The 24,808-nt window shown below is 38.7% G+C and overlaps 1 protein-coding gene across 1 annotated transcript; it reads right to left on the bottom strand.

Moving 5' to 3' along the window:
* Nucleotides 1-144: 144 nt before the first annotated feature.
* On the bottom strand, nucleotides 145-24,556 carry si:ch211-260e23.9. The gene is made up of 4 exons (XM_039763154.1): nucleotides 24,437-24,556; nucleotides 19,053-19,228; nucleotides 6,204-6,351; nucleotides 145-2,383 (listed from the first exon to the last, which is right to left on the bottom strand). The coding sequence occupies exons 2-4, from the start codon at nucleotides 19,174-19,176 to the stop codon at nucleotides 2,158-2,160; spliced, it is 498 nt and encodes a 165-aa protein (XP_039619088.1). The 5' UTR covers nucleotides 19,177-19,228; nucleotides 24,437-24,556; the 3' UTR covers nucleotides 145-2,157.
* Nucleotides 24,557-24,808: the final 252 nt, after the last annotated feature.

Below are 24,808 nucleotides of genomic sequence, written 5' to 3'. Positions count from 1 at the left end.
GCGTATTTACACATGTATATGTAATAAGAGCGTTTTGCACAATCACTGCTTTTGAATGTCCTTTCCCTGAAGTGTGAAAGTCCACTTGTCTCCTAGTGAAGAAAAGGAGCTTTGGTAATATTGACAGGTTTTTGATTTCAAGGGCTCACTTATAACAATCTTACAGGAAACATGAAGTGAAAGGGAAGCAGGGATACATGCAGACTGAATCATAATCTGTGGTGACAGATCCAGAGGTAAGTTAATAATTAATATAAAAATTGATATTTACTACCTTGATTCTCAATTAATACCATACCCTCCAACACCAATTAGAATATGTTATTTGTTAATAGATTATGTAATGCAGCATGTTGCATGGATATACACATGAAGATATATATTAGTGACTGGAAAGATAAATTTATCTACATCCTTGGAGCTGTAAAATGTTCCATTATTGAGGTCTGCCCTCTCACAATTATCAGGCATTGATTCCCAGACTTCACTCACTGGGCTTGGTATGCACGTTTGTTTGGATTTTTCCTCATATCCCAAAGACAAGCTTTTTAGGTTAATTACTACAGATACATGTGCATGTGTACCTTAAGACAGGATGGTGCTCTGTTTAGTGGTGGTCCCTTGCCTCCTGCTTAATGATGTCAAATTATGCTCCATCTCCCCATGAAGCCGAAAATCAATTAATTTTACCTCCATGTAAGACTACAACAATTTTAAAATATAAACAATTCTTAGCATTTCATTCAATTATAATTCTGTAGAGTAAATGCTATTAATAAATTCATCATCAAAACTTCCAGGAAGTAAACATAAAATACCTTTACTGGATTAAGTGATATTTTCCATTCCATCAAGATGTATTCATTAGCATTCTGATAATGGATTATATACAGTTGCAATATCTGTTATAATGCTGACCTGTTCTTGTAAAAGGCATAACAGGTGCAGAACTAACATCTTGCCAGAATGTACAAAATAACATTCAGTTGTTGTTTTTTCTCTCATTTGTTAATGTCTTTAATCATTCTCTGAGGTAAAATCAGAGGTCATATGTTATAGACAAACACAGAGAACACTGTACATGCATCACTACTACAATTTGGTATTACTACCAGACAATGTGCAGTAGTTGTGATAAAAAGTACATTCTTTCTTTTTTTGCAGAAGTTCTAATGAAGTTTTACGACCTTGGGATATCCACTGCACAAATGCTTATTTCAGATTACTCGGTACTCCATTATTATAGTTCAATAGTTGGAGGCATACTGTTAGCTTCCTCATTTTTCATTGCTCTAGAAAATTCTCCATGTTTTAGACTTACAGAGTTCCATTTTTTATAACCTAATAAGCAAAATAAGGTTTACTGGCATGCATTAAACAAATTTAGGCAAAGTGCAAATAACATATGAGAACTTAAAGGTCCTTATCCCTAGATTAGATGGCTGCTTAGATGCTGCCTTTTACTGAATGCTCTGTGAAGCAGTCAATGACAAACACAACATTCCTTTTCAGGTAATTACCGAGTGTACTATGATTGTATTTTCCATTCTCTCAGAGTGAGTAAAGTGGATAACTAGATAACAATCTACACTCGGCATCCAAACATAGCACCAAAATGCCTGAGTAATTAGAATACTGTAATCACCAAAGTAGCAACAGGAAAGGAGTGAAAAATTATTGGAAGACAAGTCACAATAGTGGCTAAGTGACCTGCTGGCTTCCGAGTTTATATGAATTAGTGTGAAATAAAAAGGAGCTGCCTGTCATTCGTTATTCAAACTTTCATGGGTTGCAACTGAATATATACAGTAAGGGCAGTACAGTAATAACAAATAGGTGTTTAGAAATTAATAAGTAACAAAAGAGCCAAAGCACACTTGTAAATCAAAGAGAATCCGAGGTAACCCATCTTTTAAAATAGAATAAAAACAGATCCTAACATGATAACAACACTACCAGATGTGTACAGTTCAAAAAATGACTTTGGCAGAGTATACACTATTTGTTCATCTAATTCAGAGTTATTAGGATCACTGTTTAAAGATAACATGCACTTAATCCACCTTTTTTAAAACGTCCATGCATTTTGAACTAAATACAGACCTGTAACTTGCAGTGAATTACATATTTTTTATAAACACTTTTATCAAATTCATTTCAGAAGTTAAAGAAATGCTGGCGAGGTTGCTTGAAGTTGCCATAGTGCTTTTCTTTGGGTGGGTATCGCTTTTTACATTGGTTCTGCCGGAGAAGGTAATTACGACTCAGCTTCTGGCGGTCAATATATGCCTTAGCCTTCTGCATGCAGTGTAAGTGGCTGGCAGGAAGGATGTTCTCGTGAAGTATAAGGTGATGTGAAATATAATGCACCACTTCTGGGGATCTGCAGGGACAAGAGAAAAAGACAAAAGGACACCTTTTGAACTGCATCTTAAGCTCCTAAGCAAGGTATAACAGCATTTCTTGGTTTATATAGTATGTCCATCCATCCATCCATCCATTATCCAACACGCTATATCCTAACTATGGGGCCACGGGGGCCTGCTGGAGCCAATCCCAGCCAACAGAGGGCGCAAGGCAGGAAACAAACCCCGGGCAGGGCGCCAGCCCACTGCAGTATATAGTATGTACAGTACATAATAATGCTGGAACCAATCAACTAAATTCATGCTTTTAAACTTGTAGAAGAAAGTGTCTAGATTGGTCCATTTATTTATCTTTAAATAGAATTAATACAAAGGTGTCAGCTTGCAATTAAGTGGGCATTAGCTAAGAAAGACAAGATAGCAATAAAAACACTAAAATATGAGGAAATTGTGGAAATTAGTAAGTAATTCAAATGTTTAACTCTGTAGTTAATTGGGTGATTGTTAAGAAAGACATGATAGTAGTAAAAACACTAAAATGTGAAGACGTGGAAAATTAGTAAACGTTTTAATAAAAAATATATTACAGACGAGAAGTGTAGGTCACACTTTCTGGTTGTACCAGCTGCCTATAGTACTTTTCCCCACCACCTACATGTGAGGTAATGTTAAGGTAAGCTGCATTTATGTAAATTGCTAGTATTCCTGATATTGTTAGTGTAATTGATGACATGCTCATCAAGATCATTGCCCCAAGTGTGAATAAGCACGTATATGTGGCTCACAAAGTGATAGATATCACATTATCAACACATACGTGGTCATGGATGTAAATTGTATTTTAGTAGCCAGAATGTTACACAGGTATGCTGAGCTTTGCATTCCACGAACCCCTGGAATTTTCATGTTACATTTTACAAAATCCAGCGAAGGTTCAAAAAGGCAGATGGGAGCTTCCAGGACATTTGCCTTGAAGAGGATAATAGGGGATCATGGAGAGAGGCATTGCTTGTGACTCTGAAAGACAATTGGGAACGGTGAAATTGACTTGAAAAACAGTAAAGAATAGCTGCGGCTAGTTTCTAGAACTGTTATTTTACGAAGTGTTTCCTGTGGCCACAACAGTGGGAAGGTGATTCTTCTGGAAGTATGGCAGTGAATCAATCATTGTTAAATAAATGTGCACCTCATCAGGCTTTACTCTCAGCTGGTGTGTATCTTGATTGGTGCTCGTCACAATATTATTTTTTTGATGTTGTTGTGAAGGGTCCCAGTTTAACAAAAATCTAGTGTAGCATTAATCTTCTATTTAAATGTAACCGCACCCCTTTGAATATTTTTATTATTCATTATTTTTGTGGTGAAGCCTTAGCGTTACTATCAAAAAACTACAAAATGTCACCATGATTTTCAAAGAAACTACAAAACGCCCGCATGAGTGCCATATTGCAGCTTAGAGTGCTGTAAAATCGTGACGTCTTTCATTCTCAAACGTAAACTCCTACTCTTTGATCGGAGTAAGTGGAGGATGTTTCATAACTACTTCTCGTCCTACTCTGGGATATGACAAATTCTTATTCTATACTAATTCTGAAACACTTAATAAATATGGGCACTGAACTTGGATTTTTATGCAAACTTATTTTTTTCCTTTACTGGAACTGTGGCTCTCAAGTTTAGTCCTAATCTTCCACTATGTCTGTAGGATTTTGCTCCGAGGACATTTCACAATCAGTGAGTTACTTTCGCTTCAGTTGATCTCATTATTTAATTATCTAGTCTTTGTTATTTCTTTTGTTCTGCATTACGAAAAGCACAGTAGTGCGTTATTTATATTTATATTCGTAATTTGTATTTTTGCCATTACTTTAAGTGTATAACTCTCTTTTGTTATTATCCTGTTCATCATTTACTGTGTCACTTGCAAAGTAGTGAAAAAGGCACTATATAAATGTAAGGAACTATTGACAAATAATGACAAGCAGAGTAAGCGAGAGGGCAACAGACTTTGAATGCTGAAAGGCTGCAGTTATTTCAAGGTCATACCCAACTGTATGCTCATTAATAACTAAAAGACTAAATAACCAGTACAGTTGGAAAGTGGAATGAAAATTATGAGAGTGATCATAATTAAAAATCTTAAAAAACAAGAAAAAACACTAAATATATCTCATGAAACAGGAATAATATACAAGTACTTCTTACACTTCAATAAAAAAATAGTAAACCTATTTTTCTAATTTCTGGATTGACACCAAAACAAAGAAACTGTGAAAGAACAGTTTTATAATTAAGAAAGGAGTACAATTAAAAGCAGGGATTGGTTAGCATAAAAACTTGCAGTCACAGGGCTGAACTTGAGAACCACTGCATTACTGGATAACCAGTTTGTCAGCAGCAGGCAACCGACTTTGCTTTCACAAGCAGCCACCCTTTTCAATGTGACCTCTTGATATCCTCTTCCCCCCTACAACAGGAGAGGGTGGAGTGTTGACATATTCTGCTAAAAGGCAAATTGTGCGAGAGTGGCACTGCAGATCTAGACTAGCAGGTAGGAGAGGAGCCATAACAAACAAGTAAGGAAGAGGAAGAATGTTACAGATTCAGATGCAATCTGAAACAGTGGTTTCAAAAACAGGCAGGTGGTCAAAACACAAGTCAGTGAAGAATCTGAGGCCAAACTGTTCAAGAACAAGGAACAAAAACAGAATCAATTTCTATGACGGTGATGCACAATACCTGGGTGTAAAACATTAGTTAGCCAGACTTCCTCTTTTATTACACTTGCCACTATCATATGATTACTGCTAAACTGGCAGTGCCCATCAACATATAGAGTGTGGAGAATGGCAAACATCACCAGGACAGGCCTGATACCAATGAAGTGTAAACTCAGCACAGAAATTACTGATTGGTAAATATTATTGTAAGATTTGTTCATTTTTGTTTTTAAATACTGTGGCAAGCGGCTGGGGGTGGCACCCAGCTGGGATGCCCGGAAGGACCTGAGGGGGGATTATGCCTCCTCCAGACCGCGAGTGGGCGACCGCCCTGGTGGCTTTGGGGACCATGGGAACTGAGCTTGGAAGCTCAACCCTAAAGGGGTCTGTGGTCACCGCCAGGGGGCGCCCTGATGCCTGGAAAGCCCTGGTCCTCAGCATTTCCACCACACCCGGAAGTGCTGGTGGGAAGACGACCAGGGACACCTGGAGTGCTTCCAGGGGCGCCAGCGGAAGATTATCGGAAGGCACCTGGAGCACATCCGGGTGATTATAAAAGGGGCTACCTCCCTCTGTTCAGGGGCTTGAGGTGGGAGGAATATAGACGGAGCTCGGGAGAAGAGGAGTGGAGGCGGCCTGAAAAAACAGAGGCATTGGAAGGGCCTGGAATTTGGGAGAGTTTGGGGTTGTGTGTGAGCACTAATTGTAAATAGAAAATATGAATAAACGTGTGTTGGGTGAACCATCGCTGACTGCCTGTCTGTGTCCAGGCCGGCTTCCACAATGCCTATAATCTGTAAATTGGTCTGGATTATATGTAAAATTAAATAACGTTTGTTAAATGAGTAATTACAGAAGAATGCTGGAAGAATCTGAAATATATAGTTACAAAGGCCAAATGTTTCTCTCCATCAAATGCTTTCAAATGCAAACACAGAGTGGGTGAATTTTCACATTTTTTTTAACAAAGTGGTGGTGTATGGCATATAAGATAGAAAAAAAATAATGACCTATAGAGGCTGTCTTTCATCGTTAAAAATCATCAGTCTTCCTGTGCCATCACGTAGAGCAAGAAAGAGCAGTCACATTTGGACAACTCAACAGAAAAATAACATACCTGGAAGCATGACCATTGTAGTTTTCCTGTTCAGAAAGCAGATTGTCACTGTTGAAATTCTGGAAATTCTTTTGATACACAGACATACTGGGATGTTCAATCAGCAGGTTCTCTAGAGGGCTTACTTCTAAATTTACTAACGGATTCTCTGCAAAAAAGAGAAGCAAAATACAGTAATGAAGTTTACTGACACAAAGTAAACTGAAGAAAGCCAACTGATAATACTGTCTCTTTTTATTACAAGGGTGTGTGACAAATTTGAAAAATAAACTCAATAACCTCATTGACATTAACAACAATATCATTAATGGTTTCAGGCCGTAAATTTAATATGAACATACTATAGACATAATGACACATGGAGAGATCTGAATGCATTTGTGAGAGGAGGTGCCTAATTCTGAACTACAAAAGCCAGGATCTTAGCCAAGGACATTTTTGCATACCCTTTATTCTCACTCTTGAAACATTTTAGATGTGATATTTACACACAACAATAAAAATACCCAACATACAGTAATTCCTTTAGCCTGGTAAGGAAAATCATACCCAGTTGTTACTTTGAAATATTATTAAATATTTCACACTTAGGGTGGCACAAGGATCCTTTGGTTGTTGTCCTGCCTCACAACTCTAAGGACCTGAGTTACTGGCAGGGTCTACATCTATGTAAAGTTGGCATGTTCTCCTTGAGTTTTCCATCTGTACTCTGTTTTTCACTCATAAGATGTGCACATCAAGTTGGCCAGAGTTAATTCTTGCCTTATGCCTGGTGTCATACATGTGCGCATGGGAGGCAGCTAAAGGGCTTGAATGAGGGTAATTCCGAGCCAGACTGGGATGTGGCGGAGTGCACGGACTCTTTTTCTTGCTTTTCTGAAGATTGTTCATGGGAAATTCCACCTGGCCCTGATGACGTCAATTTTAGTTCCGACTCCTTTGACGACACTTCCGGGCCCATGCCTATGGAAGAAGACCCTTTCAGCTCCAGCCCTTCTGATGTCATTTCCTTGCCTGAGCCTATGGATGAAGACCTTCTGGTTCCGGCCCCTTTGAAGTTCACTTCCTATAGTGGCTTTTAAAAACCGCCACCATTCCCCTATCCCCTCAGTTCTGTTTTGGACTCCGATTTGTGCACATCATTCCTATCACTTTAATCAATTTTGCAGCCAGAAAATAATATACGGTTGGCTGCCCCAAACCTTTCTATGGATCTTTGTCGAGTTTGTGACACTGGATAGACTTCTGCTTACCACAACACAGTAATGCTGAAAATGGGTAAGACACCCACTTGCTTATTCAGTTTAGTTCAGCAGTATTAACTGGGCAAGGTGCTGTACCAACTAACTTAAGAATGGCTGCACATTTCAGTATCAAGTAAGAGTTCTCATTTTGCTAGTCAGTTAAGGTTACAGTGTCGAGAATGCCCAGTAAGACTGAGTTTATTATGTACCTGTATGTCTCCAAGTGTCTCCTGGGACAGATGCCTGTTCAGTCTGGGGTTATACATTGTCATGTTGTTGATGATGTTAGAATGGGCTTCAATTCCTTATGTCCCTTATGGATAGTGACGGTGCCAGTGTACTGCATTTTGACACACTTTTTTTATAATAACAAAATGCTTTATAAAGACTTTACATTATTTATTGCTTGCAAGGTTCTAAAAACCTAAGAAAAGGTTAGCCTCTCAACAGCCTGGCATAGTTCATCAATTTCTATTCACCTGGTGTGTACCAAATAATAATGAGATTTCAATATTCCCAGGCTGCTACTCTCCACAAGATTGTTCGGTAACTGGGCTGTTGTATCTGTAATTACCTACAACTCCCTGAAGAAATGTTTAATAATTTTTGTGGAAATTTTGCTCTCAACCAGTTACTAACTGTGCCCTCACATTTTACTGAAATTACTTATTTGAATATCAGCTGGCAGGAATGTGTGATTGTTTTGTTTGCTCTTATCTTGATGTTTCTTTAATAAAATTTCTGAATTGTGGACAAGATTCAACAGTAATTTAACTAATAAATTAATTTAGAGAAGATTTAAAAAAACACAGCTTTAAATAAGTCTGAAAAGAACTTCACCTATTCTGATATACAAGCTGTTTATAATGTCTACCAAGGCCAATATCCCTACCCCAATTCATTTTTAATATTCATTATATGTACAAAAACACATTAAAGTGAAGTTCTTCCACCAATTCATGCTGACCCATTCAACATCAAACCCCACTTTATATACCTTATAAATATACCTCTTTTCCCCATAGCTCAATAGTCTTTGTAAATCGTGTGGAGGTACAATTTACTTCTCATAAATTAGACTGGTCTGCAAAACAAAAGTTCACTCTTGTTAAATATTGTGTGTAGATTTGAGTGTGCTGAACGCATATCTGACAACAAAATTGCTCTATCAATCTGTTATTCAGGTCAAGTCTTTTTTATTTATGGAGCACATTTAAGAACAACATAAGTTGACCAAAGTGCTGCACAGCTTCCATGAGTACACCAATACATATATGTACAGTAAATAAACACACCAAAAATAAATGCACACATAAAAGTTTAAAAAGCTAAGGCAGAAAGAGATAGGCTTTCAAACAGGATTTAAAAGTGACCAAAGCTGGTGCTGACCTCATGAAAAAAGGTTGACTATTCCAAAGCTTTGGGGCAGCCACTGCAAAAACACGATCCCCTCTAAGCTTAAGTCTAGATCTTGGCACAACCAATAACTGCTGGTCAGAGGACCTCTGTGATTGTGAGGGAGAGTAAGGATGTGATAGGTTAGGAAAATAAAAGGGGTCTAAGTCATTCAGGGACTTAAAAGCAAGCAGTAAGATGTTAAACTCAATCCTGTAGTGAACAGGAAGCAAGTGAGAAGAAGCTAAAACTGGCGTGATGTGACTCTGTTTTTATGTGCCTGTTAGAAGCCTGGCAGCAGTGTTCTGGACTAGCTGAGGACAAACAAGGAATTACTGATTAATTCCAATAAATATATAATTATTTGCAACATTCAAACCGAGATGAGACAAACATTTGAATTAGTGCTTCAAAATCATGTACAGAAAGAAAGCGCTTGACCTTAGCCATACGCTAAGCTGATAGAAACAGGCTTTAACAATGGAGTTAATTTGTTTATCAAATTTGAGGGCATTATCAAAAATCACAGCAAGATTTTTTGCCAATAGTTTACAGTAGGTTGTCAAAGTCCCGAGATTAATTTCTGGAGCACAAGTAAAATCAGAAGGTTCAAAACAAACAGTCTCTGTTTTTTGTCATTTAGATTAAGAAAAATGAGTGACATCCATGTTTTAATGTCTTCCAGATGTTACAATGAAGGTTTAAGAGAATTTGTTTTGATCTGCTTCAGTGGAAAATATTTATCTGTATCATCTACTTAGCAATGTTAATAAATGTGTTTTTTTTAATGGATCCTAAGGGCAACATGTACAGTGAAAAAAAGACCCAACAGGTGTTATGAGCCAAAAATGAGGACAAGTTTCAAAGAGAGACTGAAAAGCTTCTGCCTGTGAGGTATGACCTGAACCATTTGAAAGCATTTCCTTATATACCCTGATATACTGTATCAAATGCAGTTACATCTAAAAACAAGACAGCATTTTTCCCAGAGTCACTTATTAATGACAGATCATATGAACCCTTTGTCACGCACATGTGAGTAGGAAGACATTGTATTAACCAAGCTAAGGTAATTCCATGCCAGGCTAGGGGTTGCTGTGGTGCACTAAACCTTCTACTGTTATCTCTGCAGACCAGCCATGGGAAAATATCTCTGACTCATCTTCGGTTGCAGGTTGGAGTAATGTGTCGAGTTGTGTTTTAGGTTCAACTTCTGGTCAATCCAGGAGGTCATCATCCTATCGGCTATGCCACTGTGAAAGGATCAGACTCGACATACTTAAAAAGGTTTGGGGCAGCCGCCCGTATATTGTCTGTGGCTGCAATGGGTTTGTTTAATGTAGAAAAAAGTGTCTCTGATGGAGTCCAGACATGAACTGCTTGATGTTTGATAAGATGGCAGTTTAAATTGACAAGACTGGATATGACATATTGGAACTGGAAGTGACCTTCGTCTGACGTCATCGTAGGCACCAGAACCGGAAGTGGCGTTAGCCTTGGCACCAGAATTGAAAGTGATGTCAGTCTAGGCACTGGAACCAGAAGCAACGTCAGCCTAGGTGCAGGAACCAGAATTGACGTCTTCAGCGATGAGTCAGACAAGTTTTCGCATGACTGGTCTGCAGAGATAACAGGAGAAAGTTTAGTACACACCGCCACCACCTGGCCTGGCGTGGAATTACCTTCGCTTGGTCCATACAATGTCCTCCTACTCACATGTGCGTAACACCTTAAAAGTGCAGACTCTGTGCTGTGGTGTGTCTTAAAACCAGACTGAAATACTTCATAAATGCCACTTTCATTTTTTAAAGTTTGCAGCTGTAGAAAGACTTTATTTTACAAAGAAATTGGAACTTGGAGATAGGTCTGAAGATTGACAATTCAGTAAAGTCTGCATTTGTTTTGTTTTTTTTTTCATTAAAGGCTGCATCATAGAATGTTTACAAAAGGCTTGGACTAAACCAGTCTCAAAACATCTATTTATAACGTCTAGAACGCTAGGCCCAACCAATTCAAAAAATCTCTAAGAAGACGAGAGGGCGATGATGTGGGTTTAAGGTGACTAATCACTCCTTCCAAAAAAGGGAGAGATACAGGCTCAAACTGATGAAGAACAGCTCTAAATGTAGGATGGACAGACTGGTCATCAACAGAGGGTGTAATGTGGGATCTAACGTTAGCAATTTTATGAAAAGAAAATTGGAGAAAATCCTTGCAGTCTGTTGGCGTAATGTCAGGCCATTTAGGAAAAGATGGGTGAAGAATGATGCTAATTGTATTAAATAGCACTCTAGGCCTATGACAATTATCTGAAATAATATCTGAAAAATACTCCTAGCAGATTTTACAGCTTTCTGATAATTAGACAAAAGTCCTTTAAAATATCAAAGGACACCTGAAGCTTGTCTTTTTTCCACTGTGAATGATGGCCCGGACACAGACAGGCGGACATCGTAGGTTGACCCATAACACGTTTATTATACATAATATATTACAATAAATGCACTCAAAAACCCCAAAAATCCCCAAAGTCCTGGCCAACACAATAATGCCTCACTTTCTCTTCAGGCCGCCTCCTTGCCTCATCCAGAGACCTCGTCCGTCTTCCACCTGACTCGTCATTGTATGAAGGGAGGCAGCCCCTTTTATACTCCCCCGGATGTGCTCCAGGTGTGTCCCGGCAATCTTCCACCGACACACCCCAGTGTGGCGGAAGTGCCGGCTGCATCCCCAGAAGCACTCCGGGTGTCCCTGCTCCTCTTCCTCCCAGCACTTCTGGGTGTGGCGGAAGTGCTGAGGTCCAGGGCTCCAAAGGTATAAGGGCGCCCCCTGGCGGTGACCACAGGCCCCTACAGGGTTTGAGCTTCAAAGCTCTGTACCTGTGGCCCCCAGAGGTACCAGGGCGTTCGCCCCCACATGGTCTGGGGAAGGCGTAAGACCTCCTCCAGTCCTCCTGGGCTTCCCGGCCTGGTCACTCCCCCCAGCCATCACCGACACCACTTACACTCTCCTCACCTGCAAGCCTGCCTCAGTGGCATCATTTAACCATGGCTCAGGTTTAGGTTTTGAGTGCTTGACTTTAAATGGAACAACATTAGTGATAGAACAAGCATCACTAAACAAATTGAGTAGACTGTCAGTGGTCAGCTGAGATAGGGAAACGCACAGTATCCAAAAAAGGTGTGGAGAACTTGTTGGTAGTAATGGAGTTTATTATGCAAGTGCTTGGCAAGGTAAGGAAGCCTCATTTATAAGGCATGTGATCAGAAAAGCAAGCATCACCAATTTCACTGCTACACACAGATAAACTATATGATAAATCGAGGTCCAATCTATGTCCATTGCTCATGTGCCAGGCCTTTCACAGACTAAGCAAGATTAACAGAATCAATGAGGTTTATTAAATGTTCAACCAGAGGTTTACTCTGGTAGCTCACATGAATATTAAAATCCCCATGAATTAAAAGTCCGTCATAATTCAGTGTAATTCCTGACAGAAATTCAGAGAACTCACGTATAAAATCCTTGTTAAATTTTGAAGGCTGATACACCACTGCACATAACACAGGATAAGAATGGTCCATTTTAAACAGCTGTAGTTTCCAATTGGTCATCGTAATAACAGCTTTCAAATATTCTTGGGGGAAGAAGTCCAAATGAAAGCATAGAAAATGTTTTTTTAAAGACATGTTGCACTAAAATGCTAGGTAGAAAGAGAGAAGCTATTGCTTTCATTAGCTTTTACCAGGACAAAATAATACATGGATCAACCTGACCTTGCATGTGTCTGCAAAAACCATTTGAACAACAACTTTCTATCTTCTGGACAAAAAAGAACATCTTTCTAAATATAAATTCTTGGGTATTTTGAAAGAGTAATAAAAAAAAATTGTCACAAATTCTTTATTTTGGGTTGTTTCACCTCAGTTAACTTTAAGAATGAAGAAGACTGCCATTTATTCCACTCAAACTATACTTCTAGTAACATTCTGAGAATGAAAAATACAAAAACAAATGTAAACTTTTTAATAAAAGCAACATTTTTTTTCAAAATGGTGTTTTTCACTGAATCCAATGTCTCATGGAAAAAGTTTGTGGTAAAGAAATTCCAGTTTCATAAATGGATTCAGCACATCTAAAAATAAATAGTACACTGATATTTTTGTGTGGGAGGATTTTGGTGCAGACCAGTATTATTTCTGAACTTTAACATTAAGTATTTTTTTGTGATTTGCAATTAGAAATGTTGGAAGCATTCAAATGTCAACACACAACTTCCAAAATGGACATTTTGTATGGCAGAGAAGTATATGGATTGTTAGCAGCTGTATTCACAAACATTAATAATCTCTATTCGAGAGACTAAACAGTTTCTACCTTTGTAAGAAAACCACCATTATTCTCTTACCAAAGTAGGTTACTGTACTGTGTCACACACGTGCAATTGGGAGACAGCTAAAGGGCCTATTGGGGTGGCAGGATGCGCTGACTGTCTATCTCAATCCCTTGCAGACCATCCATGGAAAATGGCGCAGGATACCGGAGCCATTGATGACGCCACTTCTGTTTCCGGTCGGGGTTGGGATTGGTGGGTGGGGCAAGGATAGTGTCACTTCTGGTTCTAGGGACTGTTGATGATGTCACTTCCGATCCAGATGACATCACTTCTGGTTCCACCCCCCCAATAATGTCATTCCTTTTACTGGCCTTTAAAGCTGCTATCTTACCTCAATATCATCAGTTCTGTTTTAGACTCGAATCTGTGAACATCTCTGTTCAAATTAACTCATTTTGCCACCGTAGAAAAATATATGGGTGGCTGCTCCAAACCTTCATGAAGTCAGTGACTCAAATGATTATCACTCAGTAGCAGTTACTCTCATTGTATCAAAGTGCTTTGAGAGACTGGTGTTATGGCACATTAAGAATGCAATTCCTGACAGTTTGTACCCACTGCTAAATTGCCTACTGCCACATTTGGTCTACAGATGAAGCCATAACCTTTGTATTCCATACCTCTCTGTGCCACCTAGAAAATAAAACTGTTACATCAGGCTACTATTTGTGGATTACAACTCAGTAGTTTACACTAAAATTACAAAAGCCTACGAAAAAACTTGTAAATCCGGCCAACCTTAAATCCCTTTGCACTTCTCAGTCAGCGTCTTTTGTCTTGTAAATATGCCGATCAAGACAAGGAGCAAGCAGCCTACTATTCCATCCCTACACCACCACAGATAGGCCACAAAGTTTTCCCTGTTCCAGCCTTCATTATCGGGGAGTGAAGTGCTGGAGTTTTAGAATGTAAATAATAGATCGTTATTTGGAACACATGCATTTCATGTGTGTTCTGTTTCTACAATAATCTGTGTAAACCCATGTTTAAAAAGAAATGTTTTTGATATTTTAGTAATAAATGACAAAATGTAGACATAAACTATATAATGTATAAAGCCTGAAGTGCCTGAAGATCAAATAAACACTTTCACAAAAGGTTCAAGGATGATACAACAGCTTCCGTGGCGCAGTGGGAAGAATTGCTGGCTTGTAGTCAAGAGTCCCCCTTTTCGATCCTGACTGCCTCGTATAATTACTGTTTTGAGTAGTGAGCTGCTCTTATTGTTAATATTATACAATAAACACATACATTTGATTTTCACCTATAACAGTCGCTGTAAATGTATAGTACTTGTAAAAGTTAGCTTTTTTTCACTTTTATTCTCCCAGTCATGATCACGATACATGCTATCGCCCAAAACCCCAGGGATCTGACGTTGTTACTTTTTATCTGAAACTGGGAATAACTGTAGATGTGAGTGGTGTTATGAGACAATCAAACAGGAAATTCTCCGATCTGGATGGATAAAAGTTGACACACAAACGCTGGCGAATTTGCCTTATTCATATCTCATTGTCACTTGATTTTTTTTTATTCAGTTTCATTGAGTGTTCCTGCTTACGCTGAATTAGTATGCGCCTTATGGTCCATGATGTCAAAGTCGCACTGACAAAGAAACAGAGACATAGGTATATATGATATTTGGAATTATTCATTTTATGACCTGTATAGTACATTTCGGAAAACATTACGGCTCAGATTTACCATTATTCATAGTACTGTATTCATATTCATTTGAGTACCTTCTTGCACTTGTAATCAGTGACAGAGTTTTTTTTCCCGATCTTGCCCAGTCTGCAAAGGACTCCAGGACATGCAGAGGAAATAATATTCCTCTGCAAGGTGAGCCATGAACACTCTTCTTTTCTCAGTGGACCCTGTACATGCCTTGCACAGTACATATGCGTTGATCGATGCCAGGTCAAGCTTGTTACAGCACAAGTAACTGGCCACCTGCGTGTTCCTGCTCGCACTGAATAAGCTCACGCCTTCTAATGCATGCTGTCAGTGCAGCACCAGGGAAAAAAAAAAAAGAGACAAATATGTCTGAAATTTTGAAAAAATCATTTTATGACCTGAATAGTACCAGTCAGAAAACATCATCGCACTAATGCAATATTATTTGAAAACGAACACCATCAGATCGGGTGTAAATTTATGCTGGCACTGTTAGTTAGGGTCAGATCAGAAGGGGAGGGAGAGCGTGAACGTGACTGACAGAATAAAAGTGAAAAAAGCTAACTTTTACTAGTAACATAAATTTACACCCGATCTCTTCATTTTCAAATAATATTGCATTAGTGCGATGATGTTTTCTGATTGTTTTTTTTTGTCAGTGCGGCTTTGACATAATGGACCATAAGGCGCATACTAATTCAGCGTAAGCAGGAACACTCAATAAAATTGAATAAAAAAAATCAAGTGACAATGAGATACGAATAAGGCAGATTCGCCAGTGTTTGTGTGTCAGCTTTTATCCATCCATATCAGAGAATTTCCATTGTCTCGATTGTCGCAAAACACTACTCACATCTAGTTATTCCGTTTCAGATAAAAATTAACAGTGTCAGATCTCAAGGGGCGGTAGTATGTATAGTGATCATGACTGAGAGAATACAAGTGAAAAAAAGGTAACTTTTACAAGTACAGAGGTACCTTGAGATACGAGTTTAATTCATACCGTGACCGAGCTCGTAAGTCAAAATGCTCGTAGCTCAAATCAGTTTTTCACACTGAAATTAATTGAAATGAGATTAATTCGTGCCAGCCCCGAAAAAAAATCCTCCAAGCCGGTGTGCAGAAATTATCAAAAGTTACAGGAAACGTTTAGTTGCAGTTATTGCTGCAAAGGGGTGTCACACCAGATACTGAAAGCAAAGGCTCACATACTTTTGCCACTCACAAATATGTAATATTCAATCATTTTCCTTAATAAATAAATGACCAAGTATAATATTTTTGTCTCATTTGTTTAGCTGGTTTCTCTTTATCTACTTTTAGGACTTGAGTGAAAATCTGATGATGCTTTAGGTCATATTTATGAAGAAATATAGAAAATTCTAAAGGGTTCACAAACTTTCAAGCACAACTGTATGTACAGGCAAAAATATCACACACTTTGATGTTTAACACTGGCAATCCACAAAGCAGTGCTGTTAGTCTCCTGCTGTATTCACTGTTCCCTCATGACTGTAGTCAAACAGAGCTCTAATTCTATCATCAAGTATGATGACACTACCATTGTATACCTAATCACTAATAATAATGAGAAGGCATACCGAGCAGAGGTTAAACTCCTAACAGAGTGGTGTCAAGATCAGAATAATAACCTCTCTCAATGCCAGTAAAACTAAGGAAATGTGACACAGAGTGAACCATTTAATTAATCCCACTTACTTTTTAGCAAAATTCATTCATGGTTGTTACCAGATACAGTATACTGTATACTATAGTTCCAGCTCAGCAAGACTAGGGTGGGGGTTGTTCAAAATGCCTGGCGGCTTGCTAGAAAAACTGAGTGTGATTTCTTGCCACACAGGGACAAACTGGCTGATTAACCTTTACTTGGGATAATCTTAGAAAAAAAACATCTAGTGAGCTGGATGTTTCATACTGATTGCAAGAAGTGATGATTTTTCAAAGACAGGGAAACACAAGGTCTCCACATTACTTGTAGTAATTCTGTGCAAGGGCGACATGGTGGCACAGTGGCAGCGCTGCTGCATCTCAGTTAAGAGACCTGGGTTCGCTTCCCGGGTCCTCCCCGTGTCTGCGTGGGTTTGCTCCGGGTTTCCTCCCACAGTCCAAAGACATGCAAGTTAGGTGCATTGGAACATGAAATGACTCATTAATGTGACCGAAAATAGTTCTCTGCAAACTGGTCTAAATTATTCCGCCGTAATAAAAGGATGTGTCTGTGTCCGTCTGGTTGCTATGTCTCTGTCATTCCAAAAGATGGCGCATCACAAACACTTTTAATAATAAACTGCTTTACATTTGTCATTCCAATAAATGGCACATCACAGACATTAACGCTGCTTTTACAAATCACACACCAAATGGCATTTAACAGTCATTGCATGGTGCACTGCAAATTTTAATGGTGAAGTCTTGGATGGGTAGCACAGCTAGTTACAAAAATAAAAAAACTTTACAAATTGCCCTATAAACGGAGTAAGGTGGGCAAAGAAAACTTTACTGGTAGAATATTACACACTAGATATCAAAAAATGTGCTTTAATATAGTTCCATTTATAAAGTCTCTGAAAAACTAACACCCATCTTGAAATATTTGAAATTCATTTTATCTGGATAGCAGCATTTTTTTCTTTATCTTTATTGGAGGCAGTGTGGCTTTGAACTGTAATCTACACAGATAGTCATTGAGGAACATACAGTAAATCTCACAAGGTGGTCCAGAACAAGTCACTTAATCTGCCTGTGCGCACACAGTAGAGCTACCGAAACAAAAGAAATATCTATTAGTGATTAAAGTCACTTTACAGAAAGTTACAAAATGAAAAGAAAGCGGCTCATAACACGTGAAAGGAGGCAAAAAGAACAGAAAATGCTCGAAAAATTTAATTCTTGAATTTGCTGCCTGACGGCCATCTATTTCGTGGAGGTCTTACAAAGCATCGTGTTACCTGGACGTTTTATTTATCCAAATGCTGCCGGATCTCTCTAAACACTATCTTAGTGCGCGCTGAAACGTGCCGTTATTTTGCCGGTTAATCGGTACGAATTAATTCAGCGGCAGAATACATCCTACAGCAAGTTTGAAGCAAAGTTTGAATTGGTAGCTTTTTAAGAAGTTCCCTCCTCCTTTTCGAGCCCTCTACCCTCCCACCACCCCTACTTATACCACCTCCAAAAGCGTCCTGTTAAACGATTTGAAGAAAAAAAAAAAAAATAGAAATCCCAGAAACGAAAGGAAGGGGGGAAAACAGTTGCTAGTGGAGCAGAAGAGCACTTCACAATTTTAACCTGATGACTACAGGCACTGAGAGCTCTAAACACCTATTTGATGAACACTGGCTATTTATAAATCAGGACTAACTTATTTTTTTAATTTACTATACCTTAAACTTGACCAAAAGTGAATAAAAAGATTTTTGACTATTTAGTTTGAAGAAAACGTGGAACTGTTCAGCGTCTTGGCGTTTAATGAAGCTCTTTTTGTGGGATTTCTGTGTGCTGGGAAAGAATAAAAGGTCCATTGAAAGGTTTCTGCCAACTTTACCCCTGACTTGAAAGAAGACATCTTCGCCAGGCTGCAAGAAGGACCACACAGATCAGCCTAAATTACCTTCAGTTTCCAGCTTTGCAAGGTAATACTTGCGTTACCTTTATTTAAAATAAATACATAATAATAAAATGCATTTCACTTCTTAAAAACCGTTGATTGACGCTTAATGCCATACCTTTCAGTGAATAGCATAACTTGATGTGTAAATTGTGAAAACCTGTACTTGCGTCTCACTGTAAACCATCATTTCAAGGCATTGTTAACTATTTTAAGTTTCATTTGCCTTACATCTAACAATAGGTATAGATGAGTATGAAATTCTCAAGTTTCCTTTTCTTATAAGCGCCGGGATCCCTTAAGGTGCTTCCTACGAAATGAATAAACTGATAAAAATAATAGATTATTAAAAAAAGAAATAAAATAGCCATCATATCTTTCTGCATTAAACTGAAAATATAAAAGTCAACTTAACCTTGTCAATATTTTTGAATTTCCTGCACTTGTAATCACTACTTAACTGATTTTGTTAAATTTAGTCACACCACATTATAAAATGGACTCACCATGAATGCTGACTATGACCCACTCGCCCTCTTCATATTCTACCACCTCCTCATGATTGTCGATTTCTTCAGTGTCATCGCTGGTTTTGTTTCCAAGCAGAAAATTAGTAATTTTGAGAATCATTGTTAAATAGCTGAACTGAATAGTAGGCTGTCACTTTAAACTCTTCTTTTCCCTGAAAAAAAGAAAAATATTGATAAATATTCTCAATTTTCTGAATAATTTAACAAAGACATGATGGTACAGCAGTGTTGACTCATAGCTCTAAAATCCTGGGTTTGAATTCCGGCCTGGTCACTGCCTGTATGGAGCTTGCATGTTTTCCCCAGACATAGTTTAAAGCGAATAAGTGTGTGTACCCTTGTAAGAGACATCACAATGTCCAGGGTTAGTTCTTGTGTTGTACCCAGTGCTGCCTGGGCAGACTTTGGCCACTGTGACCATGAACTGAATTGAGAGAGTTTGGTAAGGAATTGATGAATCATTTGATTAAATCCATGCATACTTTATCTGAGTGAATGAATTCATACAACACTTTTAAGTAAATGAACCAATTTAAGTGTACTTGTGGCTTTAATATCACAACAGTAAACGTATTGACCAGAAACAATGACAATGAAAATTTCTACTGAAATCCTATTGTGACAGTAGAAACTGAATATTCACACTTATCAAGAATGGTGACTTCAGAACTCATCACAGTCACACATCTGCATAAATAGCGTCTTCGATTTTGCTAGAAGAAAGAAGCTACAACTAAGAAAAATACTTTAAAGTTTTGCCATTATGCAATGTCCCAATCTACAAGATGCACATTATTTTAGCTTACTTTATCAATCAATTTGTAATGTAATGTAAGGCTTTGGACTTCGAATCCTGAGGTTGTGCTTCAAATCCTGCTACTGACACCGAATGACCCTGAGCAAGTCACTTCACTTGCTGGTGCTCCAATTTGAAAAACAAAACAAATGTAACCAATTGTATCTCAAATATTGTAAGTTGCCTGAGATAAAGGTGCCAGTCATAATAAGCAATAAAACATATTGTGATGGTATTTACTGTATATCTCTTTATTCTAAAAAAAAATCTTGCAACGAGACTTTTTTTCTGGTGACGAGACATGATCTTTTGAAGAAAGATCTTTTGAAGAGAGACAGAGAGACACTTTCACGTCCCGCGAGACGGACAAGTCACGTCATACTTACAACCTTTGGAAGCAAGTCCTGTGATACACATGCAGATCAGGTTAGAGATAATGGAAGTAGGAAAATTCTCAAAACAACAAGAGTAAAGATTGCATTAGCACAAAAAAAATATTACTCGGTGAAATAATGGAACAGCAAAAAGAGATCGCAGAGTGCTTCAGGGTAAATGGGGGACAAGAGAGACAAGGCAGTGAGACAAAAGGACAGGTGCTGTACAGGCTTTTAAACGTTTGAAACGCAGCACAAAATGCAGATCAAACCAGCAGCTGATCGAGCAAAGAGGAGGTAAAAAAACAACTGTTATTTGTTTCCCATTGTATCACTGTTTAAGAGGGATTTCTGAGGAGTGACTGCGTCTCCTTGGGGTGTGTTTAGCCCCCCTCTTCACAACGATGCGTTGCACTTGTGGGGGGGGGGGGGGGGGTATGGGAAGGGGTTAGCGAGCAAAGCGAGCAGGGCCCTAGTAACATAATAAAAAATAAAGACTACTTGAAAATTTGAAGCAAATAGTGTATGTTTTCTAACTACACTGGAACCTCTAGATACGAGTTTAATTCGTTCCAGCACTGAGCTTGTATAGCAAATTTCTTGTATCTAGAACAATACTTCCCCATTGAAAATAATGGAAATCCAGTTAATCCGTTCCGCACCCCCAAAAATATCAACATAAAAATCAATTTTCCTAACAAATAACACTGATAAATAAGTGTGAATAAGCATCATGTGATCATAACTGAGCTGATGGTTCTTCTCTCTCGTGCGCGCCTCTCTCTCTCTCTCTCCTTATCTCTCTTGCTCGCTCGCCTCTCTCTCTCTCTCCTTATCTCCCTTGCTCGCTCGCTTGCGCGCCTCTCTCTCTCTCCTCTTGAGGGTAGAGAAAAGCCAAGCAAAATGACACCTTTTATTGGCTAACTAAAAAGATTACAATATGCAAGCTTTTGAGGCAACTCAAGCCCCTTCTTCAGGCAAGATGTAATCAAAGCTTGCATATTGTAATCTTTTTAGTTAGCCAATAAAAGGTGTCATTTTGCTTGGCTTTTCTCTACATTCATAATGGCTAACACGGTACAACACCCTAGTACTCCTCTTGAGGGCAATCGTTTCCTATTCTCCGTCTGCATGTCCGCAATATTTTTGGATACGCTTATACAGCGAACTGCTACAGTGAAACAATGAAATCACAAGCGCACAAACGCGTAGATCCTCACGCTACTGAGTGAGCTGACGGGCTGGCAGCGTCAGCTTGGGTGAATCCCCGAGTCGAGGCGGATCGGGAAACGCGTCATGCATAACCACAGCCTGGCTCGTGTCTGCGCGAGCCAATGCTTGTATTTAGATTCTAATTTTTCGCTCATACTTTCCTCTTATCTTGAATTTCTTGTATACAGAGGTGATCATATCTAGAGGTTCCACTGTATATTTAATAGCTTGTGACAGATAGAGGGCGCTATTGTCCTCTTGAACCCTCGGACAATATGTCAGACACCAGGTAAAAGTCCAATAGTTGACTTTATTAAAGCAAATACATGCACAAAGGGCCCTCCTCTCCACAATACTCATAACTAAACAATACACAATAATCAATAATTAATCCTCCTCTCCCAGACGCGTTGCCACCCTTCCACCCAGCTCAGCTCAACGCTCTGGTGTTTTTCCCAGTCTTTTATAATTCCTGACCCGTGTTTCCCATCCTTCAGTCCATGTGACTCCTTATCACTTCCGGGTCAGATAAAGCTCCTTTTTCTTCAACCTGGAAGCACGTCATTCCTCTTGTCCATGTGACTCGGCCGTACTTCCGGGGCATAGGGCAAAGAGTCACTGCTCCTTCCTGCAGCGCCTTCTAGCGGCCCCTGTGGTATCCAGCCGGGCTGTAAAGGAAAACTCCAACGTCCATAATTCCCTGCTGGCATTTGGGGCACCTCCATGCTGCAGGGAGGGCTCCATCTGGCTGCCTGGGGGTTTTGGCCGGAATGAACGGCTGGCCATATATCAAAAGCTGTATTTAGTGATGTATTTGTTTATATAATGTGCCAATGATGTAGTACTCTTAACCCAAGAAGCACCTGAGCTCAATCTGACAAATCATCCATTAGGTTTCTGCACCCAGACCCTGTTTCAACCAAAATATGCCCAATACAGAATACCAGTTTTCCAGCAAGGCACACACTCACACACATCCACAGGAACACATTGAAAAAAATGCAAATCCCTATTGACAGCGCAAAAACTCTACAAGCAACCCCTGTGCTGGGTGTCCATGGCCCACTGCACCAGAACATACGTACAAATCAAACCCAAACACTATCATCAGAACACCTAGAATACAATGAGCTAACTGTAGACATGCTATTGCTTCTTTATTGTTTTCCTGAAATAACACAAATTGTCTTATCCAATCCACTGCTTACCATATACTATGCAAATAAATTATCTATCATTTATGTCAATGTCAATTTATTTATACTGTATAGCACATTTAAAACAACATAGTAATGCTGTGGCCAAAGTGCTTTACAATAATAGAATAAAATAAAAACAAAACAATTAACATAAAAACATAAATAGAAATAAAATGTATGAAAATAAAATAAGATACATAATAAATAGAAATAATGTTATATAATCATAAAGAGGGTAAACCATTAGTATTACTGAAGGTCACGGAATGCAAGTGAGTAGAAATTAGTTATGGGATGGTTTGCTCAAGGGCTGTCCCAATGACAAAACTGATCTTGATAAATCTGATGCCTGGCAAATGGCAATTTTAAGTAATAATTTTTTTCACAAATAACAAATTAAGTAAGTAGTTGTTTATTTTGCACAGGATTAAACTTCTTTGCTTTTTTCTTTAAAGTGCTGATTGCTTTTCCCCTCACCTTGGTTAGTTCAACTTTTAGATGGCACCACAGAACTTGTGGACGCTCACGAGCGAATTCTTTATTACACAGTCGGTTTTTGGCGACCCCTTGTGACAGAGAACCATAACGACGGCCTTGTAACATCAATCAACACGGCGATAAAGTTGGTGAAGTAACCTAATAAGGCGAAACGAAGATATTTTCACGTTTTGCCACACAGTATAGCCACAAAGCAACACTTGTTATTTTGTTTAATATGTTTATGTTCATCATTAAACCTTACACTTATTTTACACGTAATCACTGGCTCTGCACATAGAACATTTTTTGTAATACAATGGTTAAAAAGAATATCTTTTTCTGCTCCAGTATGCACTGCTACGGACTGGTGTTCCTTCCACACTAAACGCCCTACCGGAGGGAAAACCTGTGACACGTAATATGAAGTGCATGTGAATGTATTTGTGATCATTCATAAAATATGTATTTTTGATATTATCATTGATCACTGTTATTAATCTTCCTCTTTCTTAGTCATTCCCATTTTTATATACACTCCTAAACAAAGACTGAGTGATATGAGTTTGTACAACATGTAGAAGGTAGTATCTGAAATTACTCCTTAATACAGAATACCCCCGAAAAGAGTATCTGTACGAAGAAGTAAGTGAATTCCTTAAACTATTATAGATATTCCTTCAACATCCCTTTGCATTTATTTAAAAGGTTTAAAATAATAAGTGCTATGCGAATGCACGATTTGTTTAGACAGATTATAACAACTGCCTTTATTTTATTATTTGTTTCAACCTCATTTTTGCAATCTGATCGGTTTCCGGAGAGAGGTGGGTGCCCGTGACTGCCCGTGGACGCCAAACACCTCGAACTTTCTCCTTGAAGTTATGAATTCGTTTACCTCAAAGTTTTGCAAGTTCTGAGCATTAAAGTGTCAGCGATTAGCTAGCTGTAAATGAACGTTAACCGCGTTGAACTAAACTGACCAGCGGTAAACTTCCAGTTAAAGGCGAACAAGTCCAAACAGATCCGATTGTGCAGAGACAAATAGTACATCTTATCGTAAAACACAAATACTTAGTTTATGAGAATAATTATTACCATTTTGCAGTTTGCAAATCAAATGTTTGAAAGTCAACAGAGGAGTGTTATACATAGGTTTTTCTGCGCAGCAAAGTGAGTAGAAGAAATTTAAAGCGAGAAGGACAACGCCTGTGTCAGTTTATTATAAACCTGCAAATTCCCCACGGTAGTCGTTGCAACAGTCAGATCTTATAAGCTTCTAACATAAGACGTGATGGTTACCTGTAATGAAAGAAATCAGATTTTTGTAATGCTCGTCAGGTTTCTCTTACTGGCATCTTATTCCTGTAAACACTCTGCCGCTTTGTCTTGTTTATGAACATTGTGTTCCAATTCTCGCAATCCAGCCTTTTAATGACGTAATCAAATCCCCGCCCCTAGGGGCGGTATACTAACTTATCCAAATTGTTTACGCGGTGGAGGAGCTGCAGTATAAATAAATAAGCGTGATAAGGAGTTAGAATAACATTTAATCTGATCCCCGCTTCATTAAAACGCGAAGAATGCCAAATAAATTCGTGAAGTTTTCGCCATCTTCTTGTACTTAGAAAAGTATGTGTGGGCAGAATACTGTAAAGTCTAAGCCTGTTAAAA

This window comes from Polypterus senegalus, chromosome 9 (genome assembly GCF_016835505.1).
Source record: "Polypterus senegalus isolate Bchr_013 chromosome 9, ASM1683550v1, whole genome shotgun sequence".
NCBI classification, from domain to species: domain Eukaryota; kingdom Metazoa; phylum Chordata; class Cladistia; order Polypteriformes; family Polypteridae; genus Polypterus; species Polypterus senegalus.
Note: the sequence above shows the minus strand (reverse complement) of the source record. Positions and strands in the feature narration are given on the sequence as shown.

What these genes read in the sequence shown, in the direction of transcription:
- si:ch211-260e23.9 (XM_039763154.1), bottom strand. Translation starts at nt 19,176, where the DNA reads ATGATTCTCAAAATTACTAATTTTCTGCTTGGAAACAAAACCAGCGAT. An exon ending in GGTCATAGTCAGCATTCATG is followed by an intron (nt 6,352 to 19,052) that starts GTGAGTCCATTT and finishes TCTTTTTTGCAG; the next exon opens with AGAATCCGTTAGTAAATTTA. An exon ending in TACAATGGTCATGCTTCCAG is followed by an intron (nt 2,384 to 6,203) that starts GTATGTTATTTT and finishes TTGTCCCTGCAG; the next exon opens with ATCCCCAGAAGTGGTGCATT.